The sequence below is a fragment of the Harpia harpyja genome, chromosome Z (assembly GCF_026419915.1).
Source record: "Harpia harpyja isolate bHarHar1 chromosome Z, bHarHar1 primary haplotype, whole genome shotgun sequence".
NCBI lineage: Eukaryota > Metazoa > Chordata > Aves > Accipitriformes > Accipitridae > Harpia > Harpia harpyja.
The window spans coordinates 24,767,581-24,787,032 of record NC_068969.1 but is presented as its reverse complement, the minus strand read 5'-3'; the positions used below and the strand labels follow the sequence as shown (position 1 = coordinate 24,787,032).

General features: G+C 41.4%; 2 protein-coding genes across 3 annotated transcripts; both read left to right on the top strand.

The window, feature by feature from the left end:
• Window positions 1–71: 71 nt before the first annotated feature.
• On the top strand, window positions 72–6,937 carry SEC13 (SEC13 homolog, nuclear pore and COPII coat complex component). Of its 2 annotated transcripts, XM_052776079.1 has the most exons (9): window positions 72–268; window positions 727–771; window positions 1,597–1,712; window positions 2,173–2,324; window positions 3,084–3,217; window positions 4,027–4,160; window positions 4,671–4,791; window positions 5,578–5,724; window positions 6,171–6,937. In XM_052776079.1, exons 1-9 carry the CDS (start codon window positions 266–268, stop codon window positions 6,279–6,281), a joined length of 963 nt encoding a protein of 320 aa, XP_052632039.1. In that variant the 5' UTR covers window positions 72–265; the 3' UTR covers window positions 6,282–6,937. The 2 variants fall into 2 exon arrangements, with proteins under 2 accessions (XP_052632039.1, XP_052632040.1); XM_052776080.1 differs by lacking the exon at window positions 727–771.
• A 2,909-nt stretch (window positions 6,938–9,846) lies between these two features.
• Window positions 9,847–12,734, top strand: GHRL (ghrelin and obestatin prepropeptide). The gene is made up of 4 exons (XM_052776535.1): window positions 9,847–9,862; window positions 10,503–10,656; window positions 11,093–11,096; window positions 11,145–12,734. The coding sequence occupies exons 1-4, from the start codon at window positions 9,847–9,849 to the stop codon at window positions 11,310–11,312; spliced, it is 342 nt and encodes a 113-aa protein (XP_052632495.1). The 3' UTR covers window positions 11,313–12,734.
• Window positions 12,735–19,452: the final 6,718 nt, after the last annotated feature.

Here is a 19,452-nt window from a genome sequence, read left to right as displayed (position 1 = left end):
GCGGGGCCCGGCGCGCAGTAACGCGCGGCCGTACGCTCCTGTGCGCGGAGGCGCCGGCCCAGGGCGGCGCCCGCGGGCCCCCCCACGCCCTCCGCCCGGCCCCGGAACCTCGGCGCGGGCGGAACCTCGGCGCGCGGGCGGGTGGGGCGCGCGCCGCGGCGGGGCCGTTTGTGCGTGGGACCGCCGTGCCACGTCGGAGGAGCGCGGCCGCAGGCCAAGGCCGGGCCGCTTGCTGCCGGGGAGCACCGCGGGGTCCGCTGCCGCCATGGTAGGCCCGGGGCGGGGGGGGGCGGCGAAGGGGAGGGTAGCCAGCCCAAGGCCCAGCTCCAGCTCCAGCTCCGTGGGGCGGCCGCTGGAGGGGCTCCGGGCCGCCCTGCCCCTCTCCGCGGCGCCCGTCGGGAGCGGCGGCGGGGGGGCAGCACGGCGGATGAACCGGCGGGGTCCCCGGCGCCCGGCCCGAGCGCAGCCGGCTTCGGCCTCCCGGGCCGGGGAGCCCGCGCCGCGGCTGGACGCGGCACAGCGCCCGGCTACCGCTTAATGGCGGTCTCGGAGCCGGCTGGGGCCGCGGGCGGCCGGGGAGCTCCGGGGCGCCGCGCCCGTCGCGGGGCTGCTGCGCCGGGCCTGAGAGGCGGGCTCCCCGCCGTCGGCCGCGCGTTGCCGGTTTAGTCGCCAGGGTTTGATGTGCGCTGTACTGGTTCTTGTTTCTTCCCCCCTCTCACCCCGCAGGTCTCGGTAATTAACACCGTGGACACCTCTCACGAGGACATGATAGTAAGTGTGCCGGGGGGGGGCTGTTGGTCTTTCACGAAAACACCGCTCGGCTCTGTTGACTGCGCTCCCTCCAGTCGTAACACAGCTACTTTATGGCACTTTCTTGTGAGGGGTGCAGAGCGCGAGGCGCGTGCCTGGATAAAGCGATGCACATGGGGTATCAGATGGAGAATGTTGTCTGATATCCTGATGTTTTACACTGTGTGGACAGGAAAACATAGCTACCAGGGGAGGGGGAGGTGATTTAAAACTTCAGTTTTCATGCCTAGGCTTGTTTCTGCTCTTTTCTATGAAACGGTATGTGTGCATACACTAAGTGGTACAGAGCTTCAGCAGGTGAAACTGATTTTCCTTTGTGTGGGTGTTTCCGGGAGCAGAGGTGTAAGTACGGGTAGGAGGAAACATTTCAAAGTAATTTGTAGAAGCAGGGAGCCCAATTAGATAATGAAGTTTCAAACATAAATAAGAGGTGTCGGTGCTCTTACACCCACTTTACATCTTAAGAAACAAAAATATGTAACTGGTCACGTCTTTGTAGTCAGTGGCACTAATTTCCTGTCCTCTCCCAAAAATGCTATGCATTACTGCTCTGAATTCCCTAGATTACTTCTGCATAATGCTTATATAGTTAGTGAAAACAGCAATTGGGGAAATAAACGACTTAAGCGGCTTGTCTGCATTGTTGAAAAGCTATCCTTTTTAACCTGTCGTGTTGGGACTCAGTCATCTGTTTGTGAATCCTACAGCTACTTTTAAAACGTAGTAAGATTTGTTGCCAAAGCAGAACTCGGGCATGCTGACAGCAGCTTTTCCATCACCTTGCAGCACGATGCTCAGATGGACTACTATGGCACTCGGTTAGCGACCTGTTCTTCAGACAGATCCGTGAAAATCTTTGATGTTCGGAACGGAGGGCAAATCCTCATTGCGGACCTGAGAGGGTAAAGTGTCATAAACAGGAGATTTTGATCTGTGGAAAACTTTAATATTTTGTCATTTTTGTCATTTGGTAACATAAGATGCATGGTAAATTCCTCCAAGGTAGTAATTATTCTGGCTGGTCGTTGCTAAACAACTCTTCAGAGCTGTGAGGGGGGACAGAGGGCCAGTTAGAAATAACACTGGGACTTTTTCATTCGTTAAATACTTCACACCTATAATTTTCAAGAAGTAAACTCACAATCCTAATTGCTAATGTAAGGATAAATGTTTGGAATTTTTTTTGAAGGCAGTGGCTTTGTCTGACAGTCCTGTATGCTGTTTTTCATCTTGGCATTACTCATTCTTCATATCACTGCATTAATCGCTTAAGAACACCAATTTACAATGAGGATGGCTGTGAAACAGCTGTAACTGGAATGGGTTTCTCTCAGCTTTTCCAAATAGCATTGTTTCTTGCAGGCATGAAGGTCCCGTGTGGCAGGTTGCCTGGGCTCATCCTATGTACGGAAATATCTTGGCTTCCTGTTCCTATGACAGGAAGGTTATTATCTGGAAGGAAGAAAATGGCACTTGGGAGAAGACTTATGAGTACACAGGGCATGATTCCTCAGGTATGTGGGGTCTGGAGATGGAAAGCAAGACTGGGGATGTGAGAGGATGCAGGTAAGATTGGAATAAATCCATCAGTGTTAAGGAAGGAAGCCTCTATCAAACAGATAGGGATAAACTAACAGAGAGACAGTAAATCTGTTCAGCATAAACAGAACATTTACATAAGGTCATGTTGCTGGATAACCTCCTGTCCTGATTCATACGATGTTCGCGTAGGAGTTGTTTTACAAATAAATCAGCTTGGAAATAAACAAGATGGTAGGGTACTGAATTCTTGAGGAAAATATTGTATGTATCCACTACAGGAAGAAAGGAAAAAGGTGGATTTTAGCATGCTGTGTTTTGTTTCACAATGGAAACTGTTTTGTTCAGATGATTGGTCCTCCTACATGCAGAGCTGAGAATTCTCCAGCTTTGTTGTGTTACTAATTGTCTTTAAATACTGTGCCTGCCATTCAGCTTTTGTTCTAGAGTCAGCAATACTTTTGCTGTTGCAGGGGATAGTCAGTTTTTAATTTCTCATTAAGAGTGCTCTTTTGGTGTTCTCATTCTGAAAGCTGCCAAAAATAAAGGCAGTTTTCTGTCATTCAGTAAACAATGTTAATTGACTGGCTTTGCTGAAATTCAGGAATGCCAAGGCTCTTAGCTTTCAAAGCTGCTCACTTTTAGCAACTGTTCTACTAACGTTAATCAGTGAATTGGTTAGTCGATTTTAGGTAGTCACTGTGTTGTAATCCAGTCTGTCTCACCCTTCACAGTGAATTCTGTCTGCTGGGCACCACATGACTATGGACTGATCCTGGCCTGCGGGAGCTCAGATGGGGCCATTTCGTTATTGAGCTACACGGGTGACGGGCAGTGGGAAGTCAAAAAGATCAGCAATGCACATACGGTAAGTCTGTTCCTTTGGAGCAGCACAAAGCTCTTGAAGCCACAGATAAACACCAAGTTGATGCCTCAGAGAACTTGCAGACTAGATAAATACTGAAATACAATGAAATGATGTGAAACAGTTTCTGGAATCAAGAATAACTTGTTTTAAATTAATCCAGAGTAGGAAGGTACACTTTGTAGTCACTAAAATGAAGTAGAAAACAAGACATGTGAAGGATAAACAGCACGGATAATACCTGTTTATTAAGCATGATTGTTAAATAGAGTGCTGGAAGTTACCTGGTAAGAAATGGCTTTGGTACTAAGAACACCTGTGCAGATTGACTGTTAATAAACTGAAGCTGGAAAAACTGCAGGACTCATGTTTTTCCCAAATAGTGGGGATTTTCGCTTAAGCAGAACTTCATAGGCTAATGGCAGTGGCTCTCAATAAAAGGAAATTGGGCTCTGGACCAAAGGTTCCTTCTGCTCCTGCATTCCTAAATCTTAGCAACTGCATATGTCTTGTGTCTTTTCAGTTTATATCCGTTTCCACCGTTTACATATCCAAGATGATATTTGCACATAAAGCAGTTACTTAGCTATCTAAGGCTTTCTGAATAAGTGCCTTACTGAGATTAGACTGTATCTGGATTTCTTATTCATCCAATATTTGTCCAGTGTTGTGCAAGACTCCTATTTTCCTAAGACGGGCTTCTTCCCCACCAATGGAGAGTATGTAGTAGGTGTCCTTTGCTCCCTCAGCAGCTTTTTATTTATTTATTTAAAGTAAGCAACTTCTAATAATGATATTTTTTCATTAAATAGATTGGATGTAATGCAGTTAGCTGGGCTCCTGCTGTTGTACCAGGAAGCCTTATAGAACAACCATCTGGTCAAAAACCAAATTACATCAAAAGATTTGCATCTGGTGGTTGTGACAACCTTGTCAAGATCTGGAAGTAAGTGCTCTGTTGCCAGACTTACAAAACCTAATACCTTTTATAGTCTTTGAATGTCCCTGTTAGTATCTCAAGTAATATTTCCTGCATCTCTGTGCTTTCATCTTTGAATTACCATTTTAGAGAAGTGCTTTGAAAATGGAAACAACTTAGTGATGTACAATCTATCACATGGTTGTAGCAATTTGTGTCAGCCCTGCTTCCATCTTATCTTGGAAAGTGGCTTTCCAATTGTCTTTGATTACCACTGTCACTTGGACAACAGCAGATTTCTGTACAGTAACTGAAGATCAAATACTCATTGCCTATGCTGCTTTCTGTCCCCTGGAACAGATACTGTTAGTTTAAGCCATAGAGCTTTTTGGAGAAGAGCAGGGAACTCTTGTGCTTTGTATTATCTGGATAAACCAGGAGTCTGAAAGCTACAAACCCAAAGCCTTCCAGAACAGGAGATGAAAAATGTGACTGGCTGCTGCTGCCACCCTTCTGACTGTATAAATGTGTTTTCAGGGAGGAAGATGGTCAGTGGAAAGAAGAGCAGAAGCTGGAGGCTCATAGTGACTGGGTTCGAGATGTAGCCTGGGCTCCATCCATAGGTTTGCCGACAAGTACCATCGCTAGCTGCTCACAGGTGAGGCTTCTGTTGGAGTGACAGAGGCAGGCTCTCAGTGCCCTTGCTTCCACTTCCTTCCCCTTTTCTCTAGTAAAGGAATAGTAAGGATAGAACTGCTGTAACAGGTCCTCTTGGCAATGCTTTGCTATATCTGGGTCTGTGCATAAGAGCCTTTGATACCTGTTCCTCCCAAACTCGGAAGCCCAATAGAAGCATTTCTGAACAAAGGTTTGTGTGTGTGTGGCTCTGTACCAAAGACTATCTTTTATTTTGAAAATCATGAGCAGGATGGTCTCACTATGAGGAAGACCTTCAAACTAATGTCATATTTTAATGTCTCTGGATCAAATTCACTGCACTGCCAGCTAAAAATACTGTTTTCTAATAACTGGCATTCTTAATCAGCTCTGATGTCCTCAACCTTCATATTGACTGTAGTGTTCTTGCTGCTCATAATTCTGTAAATGTTTTTTTTTTATAGCAAGATGACTACTCAGTAAGCTGCTAACATGCTGTCATGTGACTGGAAAGCAAAATCTCATTCTGTGAAAAAAATTTCAGCTGATATATATGTATTTTGGGAGCTTTTCTGTGCTGTTTGCAAGTCACCTTTTGTATGTAGTTTTCCTCATCAGAGAGCTGTAGTCCTATCTTGCTTTCAGCTATACTAAGAGCAAAAATATAAACACATCTAGGGTTCATGTTGGAGCTGTGATTTGGAAGTGTAGCTCTAAGTGCAGTCAAGGTTGTTTTTTCTGTGTTGTAACTAGTGGTCCAACCAACTCGGTCTGCTTGCTTTTGTAGGATGGCAGAGTGTTTATCTGGACATGTGATGATGCCTCTGGAAATTCATGGTCACCAAAGTTGCTGCACAAATTCAATGATGTTGTCTGGCATGTGAGTTGGTCCATTACTGCAAATATTCTTGCAGTGTCTGGAGGAGACAATAAAGTGAGTACTGCTGCCTTGGCTTTTACTCCTGCATGCCGTATTTTCAGAAGACATGAGATGAGATAGGCTATTGTCACTTTTGTTTAAGACAAAACTTGTAGATTCTCCTTTGCTGCAATGGTGACAGTTTTTCTTTTGACTTATCAAGAGGGGAGGAAGACCCTAACCTTTGGCAAACTACTTGCACTGCTTTCATAGTCCTTGCTGGAGCTTAGAAATGCAGGCTTTATTTTGTACAGTACTAACAGCAGAATTCACATACTCTCCCTTTACCACTGGATGATTATTCAGTATACAGCAACAACTAACTTGATACTTAGAACAATGCTGTAACACTTGGCTTCTGTAGCTGTAGACTATCACCAAACTAGTGATGTGATAGTTGTGAGGAAGTGGGAAACTGAGAATGTATTAAGGCTGAAACTTCTTCCTGGTCTGTTTTTGAGGTCACGCTATGGAAGGAATCAGTAGACGGACTGTGGGCATGTATCAGCGATGTCAACAAGGGCCAAGGAGGGGTGTCTGCCGTTACAGAGGGGCAGCAGAATGAGCAATGATGTATGAGTGAGTGTTCCAGCTGCAACAAGTGATCACTATACCCGATTTGCAACGTTCTTGAAGTGGATGAGAACTGATTTTATCTAAACTGGACATGAACATGGGAAACAATTATCCAATTTTATAAGCACTCTATAAATACTATTGGGAGGCTACAATATGTTGATAATCAGCCTTAATTGACATTCCCCTAAATTTAAGGTCAAGAGCATAGCAAAGTACTGTGCCTTACACAACTCCTTGATGCTGTAGAAGTGGTACCCTGCTTTTCTGGTTTAGGGATCATATTTAATTGGATATGCTGTGGTCAGACTTCAAGCATGTGAGTATGAACAGGCACAGGCTGTCAAAGTGGTGAGGTGTGAACTCCTTTGTGCAAGGAGACAAATACTCTGTCACTTCAAAGGCCAGAACTTTGTTTCAAGTCAGGGGAAGGGGTGGTGAAGTTTTTGGCATTAGATGACAGCATGCTAGCCCTTCTGGTAGTAGTGAAGTGATGCTTAGATCTTCCTGAAAATAATGTGCTTGGATAGGTGAAAGTCTCTGTGCTTTCCTGAAGATGAAAAGGAGTAGTGGAATGCATATATCTTTTGCTTTACAATAATCTCAAACTTGGTTATTTAACCAACATCAATAAATCAAACCATAATTTGAAGTTTGGTTTGCCTTTTTTTTAGCCACACTTCTGTACCATACCTCAGGGTTTTTTTGTTGAGATACCAACAGAATAAAGTCCTATTGGTTAAAGCCTCGTGTGCTGTATTTAATAATCTTTTCATAGGGGCCTTGTCAAGGCTGTCTACAGTCTACCTTCAGTCAAGCCATGGTCATGTCACCCTCCCATCCATGGTATTAGCTTTGCAATAGCTGGGAAGGTATTAGTCCACTAGAGACTAACACTGTATATAGTGTAAGAAAGAACAAAGTTTTGCCTTCAGTTAAACCTATGTGCCATTGCACTTCAGGCAAGTATATTAGGCTTGAACAAACCACATTTCAGTATGCCTTCAGCTAAAAGCTGAAGCGCTCTTCCCCTCCTACAAGAGGGAAAGTACTTAACTAAAAGGTCACATTTTCCCTTTACTCTTCAGTTGCACTGAAGCAACACAAGTGAATAACTCGTAGCCTTCCTCCTTCTCCAAGGTAGCAGATCCTAGGCATGCTCTTTCGTTTGGCATAGTCAAGATAATATACCCCCTTTTCTACAAAAACAAACCTCATTTTACGATAGTTATCTATACTAACCAAATATCCTAGTTGCTCTCACAGAAACACATAGATGAATTTCTATATACCAACAGAAGTATGCAACATTCCTGTTCTTGTTTAAGTGCACTGTAGCCTTACCCCCCAAAAATGGATCAACTCATCTAGAAGTCAGCATTACATTCAAACAGTTCCATTTCAAATTATACAGCAAAGCACTATTTTCTTTCAAGCTGTTTTCCATTTCTACTAAGATCATAATCATAACTGCTGAGCTGAACAGGCAGCCTTTCATTCCCAGTACCATATCCACTTGTTCTTTGATACAGAGTACCTGGTCATCTATGAGGGGTTTGGGTTGGCTTTAACTGCTGTGGAAACTATACAAACGAAATCAAGCACATTAGCTCCAATAAAAAGGCTCAAAAATGAAGCCTTGTTCTTAGTTAGCTTTTACCACACTTCATTCTAAGGAAGAAGGGCACTAACTCCTTAAGAACACAAGAAGAGTTTTTACTGTGGAGGTATTAGCTTCCACAATTCACCATGTTAAAAGTTATTCTTATATTTTATGAGTTTTAATACTGCAGAATTCAAACCTACTTAGAAGCACGGCCCAGTTGAGCCTGTTATTCTTTCATACTTAAAATGGTTTCAAGTAATGATCAAATTATCCCCAACAATTACAACTGATAAAAGATTATTTAAGGCTTACAAGTTTATTCATTGTGAATATAAGCATTAGGTAAAAGTTTTTCAGTTGCTCTTGAGAATAAGCTTCATGGTTTTGGATCTCTAATCCCCTCCTTATACTTGGGGTCACGATTGAGGAAAAGAAAGAGAGAAAAAGAACATACTCGATAGAAATTTCACACTGAAGAACGAACTTACTTAAAATTGCTACTCAGTCTGGTTAACGCCAGCATGGTCTCTCCTGTGCCCACAGTGCACCATTGTTCTCTTTCACTGTCTAGCCTGAGAAGAAGAAAAGTTTGCATCTTGTGATGACTGAAAGGAGTTTCCACATAAGAAATGAAGTTCTAGCAGACAATCTGCATTGTTAAGTTTATGAAGTTTCTGGCATGTCTCATACTGACAGACTGGTATCTAGACTGTCTTTAATGGCAAATGTGGTCACTTGAAACTTACAAAGCAAACAAAACCCACTGTTCTGTACAACAGCCTATCTAAATTCATACCCTACACTTCTATTTTCCTCACTACTTGGAGTGCTGACAGGCCCTGATAGAACAGAAGATGCTGATCCAAAGACCAAGCTCCTGGAAGCTACAGGGGACACATGTCCCTGTCGTGTTGGGAATCCAGAAACAGCTTGATTCTGGGGCCAGCCCAGAACAAAACACAGTGTGTTATAAAAATGCAAGGGGCTTCTGCTTCCTTACTGTTTCTGGTAGGATCCGGCAGCTCTGCCTGCTTTCTTTGTGCTATTGAATGTTTTTATTAACAAACCCTCAGATAAAAGCCAAGATGAAGATTACCGGAGTTTCTTAACCTAGCTTTGTTGCTAGAGGGGTTTTTGATACATCACCTCCATTTGCTTTCAGCTCCCTTATCACAGTTACTAGCTTCCTCAGTTTTACCAATTCAGCTGATACCATACACATTTCAGAAGTGATTTTCTTTTAATATTTGGATCACAAATCTGATTTACAGCATGACTGCACAATATTTGAAATAATCAACCAGAAAGCTGCAACATGAGACACAGAAAGAGAAAAGCTCTGAAATCATGTTTGCAGAAGAAAACAAAATGGAACTGCATCCCCAAATAAAACTAGTTCTCCAACTCCACAGATGTGCTAAAGATACAGAGTCTTATTTGGCCAGAGCACAATCAAGATGATTATAAATGGCTCCAGCTTACATTTTCTCCAAGAGCAAATCTGATTTAGTTAAATTCCTCCTCATCTTCCCATCTTTGCACATTTCCCATGCCTTCCTCAATCCTACTGCTGGAAGCTTGTGGGGCTGCAGTGCAAAATGTATCCTACAAATTAGCCACGTCATTCAAGTTAAAGTAGAATACAAGCAACAGAAGTTGCAAATTTGTCATCGTTCATCATATATTCCTTCTTTCTCTTACTCTTTCTCAAGTATAAAAAAAAATTCCCTATTTCTCTTCATGGGATTTTTTCTAGACCCTCAGCCATTGCTACTAATCTTCACTGAAGTTTTAAAAATTTGTTAATGTTCTGTTTTTAGAGTAATGGAAGCAAAGTTCCCTAGGTATCATTTTCAGTTTCAGTCTTCCAGCAAAACACAACAAAATCTGATAAAACAGAGGCTGGGAGAGAATATAGAAGAGAAGGAATGCACTTAAAGGCAAAAATGAGAAACATGGCTGTCACCACAGGTGAGGAATACAGCTCAACTTCTCCATTTCTGTTACACCACCTCAGATAATAAAAAGAGTTTTGGGCTTTTTTTTGAAAAATACACATTACAGCTATTAACAAATTTTTTTAAAAGAACAATGTTAATGCCACAGGAAAAAAGGAAACTCTCACTTCATTCCCTACACAATTTCATTATACATAAAAGTAAGTGCAGCAACAGATCTATGCACTGTTGTTATCTTACAAGGAGGCCAAGTTTCCAAGGAATTTAAATACATATCAGATTGCATTTCCAGGAATACTGTAGCACAGAACAAATATTCCACCTAATATATTAAGTGGTTCAGAAAGCAGCTGTTTGGTGAAGCCATGAAACTAACCAGGTAAAGTTTCAGAGCATTTTCAGCTTTTGCTGGTTTTCCTGTGTAATCCCTCTCCACTAACCTATCTGTTCCAGTTACTATATCTTAATTAAAGAAGAAAACACAGTAAGCAATAGTCTCTTTTGGACAGGATATAATTTTGATATGCTAAAGGTAAAAATGTTTGCTTTATACATCCATCTTTAGAAATAATTTCAGGTCATTCAAGTCAGGAGAAACATTTTCACTGGATCTGGATTCAATTAAATATAAGAGGTTGTAAAATATGTTTAATTTTTCAACCTGTTTTCCGGTTTGACATCCTGCCTCAGGAAGATAATCCTGTTTCTCAGAAGTACTCTGCTGGGAATTACTCTTTTCAGCATCCTCTGGACAGAAACTACTCTGGCTGGCTCTAGTTTTTTAAGCCCTGAATATAAAAAACACAGGTAAAAAATTTCAGAAAAGTACTTTCTCAGGATTATCCTCCTCTACAAGTCCTTAAAACCAATATTCTTTACAGCGTTCAGAGAAGCTTTTAGAAGATATAGTTTCTGGAAGAGGAAGGAGTTATTCTAGAGAACTTCTGTAACAAACCATTAGCATTGTATTCATGCTATGAGAATACATATCTGAACTCATTTACTAAGAATTAATAATCTGAAAAAAAGAACAATTGAAGAAAAAGCATTCATTTAAATAATTTGTTGGCATCTTCTTTGGAAATTAACTGTAAGGTGCTTGTTCTTTAATGAATCCTTAAACCAAATACCTATTAAAGTGTACGCAGCACAGACCTCCATATCATACATACATAAGTGTGTGATGCCTTCAGCTAATTTGCTGCATCTGTGTTAATTATAGGTTCTAACTTCCCCACTACAGACTAGTTTGATTATGGAAAGAATATATAGATATTACTTTGCTTGCTTTTTAGCAACAAAAGGATCCAAAAAAACCCACAGCACCATTACATCATCGAAGCACAGAAGGCTTTTGGGATACAGATGAAGCAGGGGCAAAAGATGACAGAAACAGTATTGAAATTAAGGTTTGTATTTATTCTTCTTGCTCACATACAAGTTCAAGAGGTGAGGTTGGGTAACACAATTTCTGTCACAGGAGTCAGTACAAATTAAAGCTACAATCATATTTAACTTGAAACACAAATAAGAAAGGGCACGTGAAAACTGCCAGTATTGATGGTATGAAATGATTTCAAATTAGCTGCAGTAAGTCAGATCACAATTTCCTATTTAGGATTCACTTACATTTCAGAACTAACATATAATAATGCAAGTTTCTTGTAAAGTTTTCTTTCCTCCAGTTTATTGTGCAGTTTGGTTTGCAGTAGCTATACCCCGTTTCTGAGATTTTGATTACGTGCCTCAGCACTAATGAGTGAATAGATGGAATAACTTTTTGTACCTCTTGCTTATCATCATTCCCATGAATAAAATGAACTTGCAGTGTCTTTGTCCAGAGCTTGTCTGTTAAACTGCCTTTTAATGTTTTTATAGTTTAATGTTCTCTTTGAAATCAGTGTCCCGATAACAGAAGAGTATAAAAAAAAAATCTTTTTTTCCCCTTTTGCCCTCAAATCCCAGCATTTCCTTGTTTTCTCAGCTAAGACCTTCACAATTTTCATAGTGAAAAGTATTAAAAACATTATTGTAACTAAGATAGTTCTAGCAGATTCACTGATAACTAAAGTTCTAATGACCAACTCCCTCCACAAGCTGTTTTTTCACCTTTACAGCCAGCCTGTCATACATTATTTGCACTCACCCATGTTAAACTGATCTTTATGAATCTTCTGTTTTAATATTTATGTCAGACTTAACATCTGCATTACACATCCCAACTACAAATTGCTTCATGCTTCCACTTTCACCCTGCTTTTCAGGCTCCTAAGACTTCCCCCAAGCTCCTCTCTGCATTGTCCTCCGAATCCTTCTGAAGGGCTACTTCTATGGCCATTCCACAAATAAGACAGTCTTACGCATGTGTGCCCTTATAGAATGCACCTATGTGAAAGCCACCTTATCTTCTGTCTTCGGTTGAGCACTTCTAGAAGTTTTAGACAGATTATCAAACCAGGATTTTCAGAAAAATATTATCAAAATAATCTTGAAACTCAGATGAAAAACTGAGGCAAGATGAAGGACAAAGCACCAGATGGCCTGATTTGTTTTAAATTTTACTTTAAAATGAAATTATTACTGATTTCACAACTCTAAAGAAGAAGGAAGTATGTGAACCTGAACAGTTTGCCCTGACAGACTTTGGAAAGGATTATCTTTTAAGGAAGAATACAAGACTTAGAGCCAAAAATAATAAAGGGCAAGGTTAATGACAGCCTGACATGTAGGCTTATTTTCTTATTTTATCTCTTTTCCTTAGTAAATATAGTGATTATTTTAAACGATGTGTTTGAATGCTATATGAATCCTTTCTAAACTGTGAAAACCTCTTACACTTCCATACACATCTATAATAGAGAATAAAGCTTATGCTGAAACCGCAATTACTTGTGGGGTTGTTTTTTGTTTAAGAGTAGCTCAAACTAGATAGTTCATGTAATAAACTACACAAACTAGATGGACAAGGACTCAACTTTGTTGCCAAATTAGCTTAATTGCCAAGGGATTTGTTAATATGGATCTTATCAAGGAAACCATCTAATATCTCTTCCAGTTAAAAAAAAATAAAAAAGAAAAAAAAAGAAAAAAATTAGTTTTCCAGTTAACTTGCTTGGATTCAGAACCATATCCATACTGGTGCATACATCAGAGGTAATTTTTCATGCCTTCAAATGCATAAACCAGTATGCTCCAATGCAGCACATGTTCTTTTCTGTACCTGAGCCCATATGGGCATCTGATAATCCACGAACATTTTCTAGAACGTCCTCCTGAAGACATTCTATAAAGTACTCTTTAACAGGCTAATGCGATAAATGTAAATATAATTGCAATTTTTATTAGACATGTTCTCTTTTCCTGCCACAGAATTAATCACCTAAAATGAAGTGATCCCTTTGATGCCACCAGCATTGTTTTGTGCTATACACCACCAGAAGGCAAATGAGAATTAGAAGCGAAGGGCAAAGCAGATTAAAAAGGAGTAAACAATTCTTAGAAGACTAGCCCAGGGTAAGGATGTGGACACAACGTTTTGAAACCTGCGGAAGTGTTACGAAAGGGAAGAGTCAGAAAGAGCACTGAAGTCGCATTTATTATGCTGAACTCTAATCATCACTTCCATAACAGATCTACTGCTTGTGTTTTTTAATGTTTTACAAGCATATTCCATGGAAACAGTCAGCCAATAAGCTGCCCAACAGTACAAGGAAACTGTCAGCCACAGATCCTGCATAAATCCTTTCTTAAAATAATAAGCAGTGTAGGTAGGATTGCTGTTTCTAGAATTTTGACAGAGCTGTGCAGGATACAGTCTACTTGCTGAGAAGAAAAAATATGGCCAAGCTAGTCTACAGAACAAAAATTGAGGCACAGGCTATTGTGCTGCGTTGCTTACCCAGCTTATTGAGTAGAACATTCTAAGGTTGTCTTAAGAAAAAAAAACAACACAAAAAAACCCAACAATGTTTCCTGGGGTTCTAGAGAAAAACTTTGGACCTATAAATGTGTGCAGTATTTTCTCCTTTGCAAATATGGTATCAACCTCAAGAGGGTAGTATAACCTAGTAGTGCACAACGATCATAATGACAAAACAGGTCTCAGGTGCTTTCTAACCTGCCTAGTAGAAAATTATGCTCCCTATTTTCTTCTAAGTATTCTGCTCAGAGAGACTTTTTGTACAGTCTTTCTTCTTTAGAGCCAGAAGAATAAGTAAGCAAAGCACAGAAGTGCTCCAGGAATGGTCCTATGACACTGTAGCTGCCAGTAAAGCAATGCCTGAAGAGCAAAGCACTGGACTACCATGATTACTCTTTTAGTTTAAAGCCATTACCACTTGTCCTATCACCACATCCACAGAAGGCAGTTAGCACCCGATTCAAACAGTTCAAAGTGTCTAATCTATTAAAGCATCTTTGCATACTGAGGCAGAAGTGATTTAGTTCAGTATTTCTGGTGTATAGTTATTTGTCTATCTCTAGACTTCCCTTAAAAGTACATTGTGGAATACATGCCATTTTCAATGCAAAACTCATTCCTAAGGAACAACTGTTCAAGAAGCTTTTTAAATTAAAACTTTATACCAAATTTGATTTGCTCTAACATCTCTTCCCCTTTGAGTTGCAAACCAAATGGAAAAAAGAACCAAAATTTCAATAAAACACTTTCAAGAATAGTAAGTTGCATGACAATCAGAATTAGCTGGCACACAGATATTTCAAAATTCTTCTTTTTGCGCATATCAACATGAGTTTAAAAAAAAAAAAAAAAAAGGCTATCTCAGCTCTCACTGTGATTATACTGCTCAGGGTGTGCTCATGTGGTACAATTTGCCCTGTACAGCAAAATAAAATAACCCATGCTACTCCTATCATATCTGCTCTAGGATTTTTCCAAAACAACTATGCAATCTATTTGAAAAAATAAGCTAGATCTCTACCCTCTGACAGAGCACAGGCAATTTCAAAACTGCCATTCTCATTATCTTATTTCTGAGCAATGACATTGAGGTAAAAAAAAACATCTAACAGAAGCTGGGCAATTACCTAGGTATTCACTAGAACTGGTTGTCCTAACCCAAATACTGCATACAATGAATGCCAAGAAGGTGATCTAGCCAAGATGCAAGGAATTATTTAACAACAACAAAACCCCCACAATCAAAAGCCAAAGTAAAAGCATGTTTTCTCTGCCAACCCAGATCCAGTTTCTATTCACTTGGTAATGATGTTTCCAACAAAGTCAAGAACCTCACCATACTCATCTTTCTTCTCAGATTTCAGCAACCAGAGGGAATGGATTCTTGCAGGGTTGAAAAGCAAAACAACCCCTAAAACAATATTACTTTATGCACTCAGTAACAGTATGACAAAGCACTCTTACGTGACCAGGAGCCATCCACAAAGTTACACAAATATTTTATTATGTCCGTAAATATTATTTGGATGGGAGGGCAGCAGGGGAGGAAAAGGAAGAGTGCACTTCTGTGTTACTCCCAAGTCATTCACCCAGACTTCCCTAACCAGAAGCTATTTTGGAATTGGTCACCATTCCAGTATTACTTAAGTGCCCACAATCAAGATATTTTTCATGCTGCAGCTGAATATGCTTATTTCTTTATGGTTCGTTCTTACTAATAATTTGAGATAATGAACGAAATATATATACTAAAAAAAAAAAAATCACATTAGGAAAAGGCAAATGCAGCTGCCATGGGACTCACCTTCAGCTGTAATCAATCTCCCTAAATTGAAGAGGATGCAGTATTACTTCTGTTTTCCAAAATCATTAAGTAAAAATTGTCTTCTTCCACTAATTTGAGATGATTATTCAAATGTGAAGATGAAAAAAGGTGACTAATTAAGCTATAATCAACACAGTTCCTATGCAAAAAAAAAAAAATTCATAGTAACATCAAAGAAATAACAATCAAGAGTCCCTCAAAATAAGTAGCTAGTATTTTATAATGACTTTAAGTGTTTAATTCTTTGTAGATTAGGCAAGTGGAAAATATCCAGTCACTTCAGTTGTAATAGTTCCCCCAACTAAAGAATGATCTAATGCTTTTTTTTCCCCTTTTCCTGTAATGGTACATCACTAGACTGGACTTTACAAAACCAGGAAACTCCTAAAGTAAGAAGCAGACTAAAAACATTTCATCCTCTTAATTTAAAATTTTTCAAAAAGATTCTAACCAGTGAGATCCCACAAATATTTCAACACATCCATTCAAAGACATACTCACCACCCTTTTTTTTTTTTTTTTTTTTTTTCCTCTGGTTCAGCCACATATGCAGACTTGGAGGGGCTTCTTCAGTGACTGCACTTTGACAAGTCACAAGGTGACCTTCAGAGTCATTCTGAATAACAACTGGACAACCACAGCTTCGTTCACCTGCTTGTTTTTTCTGTCTGAACACAGTTGCAATTGTCAGCCTTCTTCAAGTTTTGGAATGACACGGACACTTCTTGAGGTGCAAGCGAGCTTACAACACTTCTTCCACACTGCAGGCTATCAGCCTGAACTTCACCTGGTGGAGATACCTCCTTACTGACAGTTCCCCTACTGACTTTCCAAAAGCACTTGGGAGTGCCTCAAGGCATGTTATGGTGGATCACTGATGCTTTGTTTTCTTCTTCCTGTGATTTCCAGTCTGTTATTCTCTCATCACACTCAGGCTTATTTTCAAGCTAGATAATAAATGAAAAAGTCTATTTGTTAGTAACATGTTTAAGCAGTTTTGAACAACTAAACAGATATTGATTTAGGGGAGAACAACAACCTAAAGGATGAGAACATTTCCCCCCTCCCAAGAAAGGGGAAGGTGCTATAAAACTCTGCAGCTAGCCAGTACGATAACTGGAAATGGAGTAGTCTGATTTCCTACAGTTTTGCTCTCATCACACTTATGCTTACAATAAAACACATCAGTAGTTGTCTACCTGAATGGAAATATTAAGTGACCATCAGACATCACTGGATACTAAATGATGTTCAGGCATTATCAAATTATATATATATATACACACACATACCCACACCCCAAAAAAAGGGTAAATAGTTAGAGAATACAATTGATTTTGGCCAACACAAACTCAATGAATATTATGGTTTCATAGCCTCACTTGTTAAGATAAAAACCTGCCTTTTAGAAAGCCTGAGGGTCTATAGAAAACAACCACCTACAGTAAGCAAAGCAAAAAAACCGAAGTTGCTCTGCTGCAGCAAAGGATTTTTACATCAGCTTTACAATTTAAATACTTTCTCAATCCATTATGTTCATTCTTATTCTTGCAGTTTGTTACAAGAACAGGAAGTCAAGATTTGAAAGTCTTCCACAAAAAAACATTACTTCATACCTAAAAATAGGAGTGACAGGAACAACTCTAGAAGTCCTTAAAGTAATGAACAAATGATGTTAGATTGCCCTCCAAGAGTTATTAACTGGAAAAGGAAATTATGTCTGAAACCTGAAATTTTCATTTACACGTGCATCTACAGGCTTGTTTTCAATAACAGAACTCAAGACTATTAGATATCACTGATAATAAAAGTCCCGCAAGACTTAATGATGGCAAACAATGACACTACATAATTATATATCTACACGTATTTAAAGACTATGACTAAATCTCTGCGCTTTTAGACACAGGTAACCATTAACTGATAGGGTTTAGCAAAAAGTTTAAGTCACAAACAAAAATTTAAAGCATTAGCATTGTTGGTGTTGGCATGAGGATGTCAGGCAAGCCAAATCTGACCAGGACTCTTCCTTTAGTCTTAGCAGTACCCAGTGAGAACCTAAGCAGTGTGGGATTCTCTTTTCTGCTCTTACAGAAACAACTTTATTCATCATAAGGGAATAAAGAACATGAACCCAACTGCATACATTGCAAGTTATTTTTAAAACCAACGCTTGCCAGTACTCTATAAGAAGTGCTAGGAACTCGAGAGCCACACACTTAAAATTTCCTTGTGAAACAGGATGCAAACAACTTCCATTTGCTTTCCACAGATGTCCCACTTCAGACCACTACATTAAAACACAGCCAATAAACAGCATATTGTTATAGGACAAGCCTTTGTCACTCCATCCCAACCCAAGCCTGGAGAAGAAAAAAAAAACAAATTCAGGTGCTTTTACCAATGCTGTTGTAGCAGTAGCGTTCCTGCGCTCCCCTCCTACACGCTGGCTCTTCCAGCCACGAAGAGCATTTGCCTTTTAAAGCAACGCACTCTCTCACGCTGAAATCCTAGGTCTGCTTCTGAAGCAGCCCTTCAGACCAGCTACCCGTGCTGGGTACCCAGAGCCGCGGAGGCCCAGGGACTGCCCTGCTGCGAGGCTGGGCCTCCTGCCCCACGGACTCACTGCGGCCGCCCCCCAGGCAGCTGGCCATGCTTGGGCGGGGAACCCTACGCCCAGCTAGGTCCCCCGCACCCCTCAGGCCGCCGGCCCGGCTCCCAGGGCTGCAGCACCGCCGCCTCGCAGCCGCCCCCCGCTCGGGGCGGGGGGTCCAAGGCCAACCCAGCCCCGCAGCATCTCAGGGGCGAGCGCGGAGGCTGTCCCTCAGGGACAGCCCCGCCCCCGAAGGCGGGACCTCGAGCCAGCCCTGGCGCCGATTGGGCGGCCTCCCGCCGCCGCTGGCGACGATTGGCTGTGGCGGGCACCCGGGAAGGGCGGGAAGGACGCTCCGCCCCGCCGTTCGCTCCTCTCAGCCCCGCCGCCGGCCGCCGCTGAGCCCGTTTGCGCCGCACTCAGACCGCTCGGCGGAAAGCGGTCGGTGGCAACGGGACGGGCAGAAATACGCTGTGGGGTGGGCTGCGGGACCCGGGGTGGCCGCGGGCTCTGGGCTCGGCCCTCAGGAGCCTGGCCCGCGGCCGTGAGGGCGCGGCCTCCAGCCTCTGCCGCGGGGCGGGCCTGCGGTCCCCTGTGGGCTTTTGTACCAAGCCCCTTCTCGGCAGGACAGGCTTTATTAATTAGAGGACTTAACGAGGGGAAGAAAGATATTTGTATCCCTTGGGAATGCTGCAAAAGCCGCGTGGATTGTACCGTGTGAATTACTGCAGCTGAAAGACATCACTTTGGGCAAGGGCGTCATGCAGAACAGCACACAAAATACGAAATACACATTTGATTGTATGCAGGCTGGTGCGTGGGGATGAGCATGTCATCCTGAGAATTGTTATTATTGACTTAGCTACGCAGTCATGCCTTTTTCTCTTCTACTTGCTTTTCGTCTTTCCCAGCCTGTCAAACGCACCCTCCCACAAATGCAAACGCTGATTTTTCTGTGGGGCTCAACAGCTCCTTTCTCCCTCTCCAATGAGCCTCTCACATGGCTCGGGATTAGGGTTACTCACCACTGGGCGAATACATGAGAAGTATGCTACAAGTACCTTAAAGTTTTCTAAAGAGCCAATGGCTTTGCATAAATAATACTGTAGTTTTCTCTGAATGATAACATTCTCCTGTAGGACTTCAATCTTGAAGTACGAACTTTCCAATTGCAGGTTCAACTTGTAAACACAAAAAGATTCTACTTTAATAATGTGTATAGATCAATGTCATGTGTGGTTGGGTTGTCCTTGTACACTCACTTTA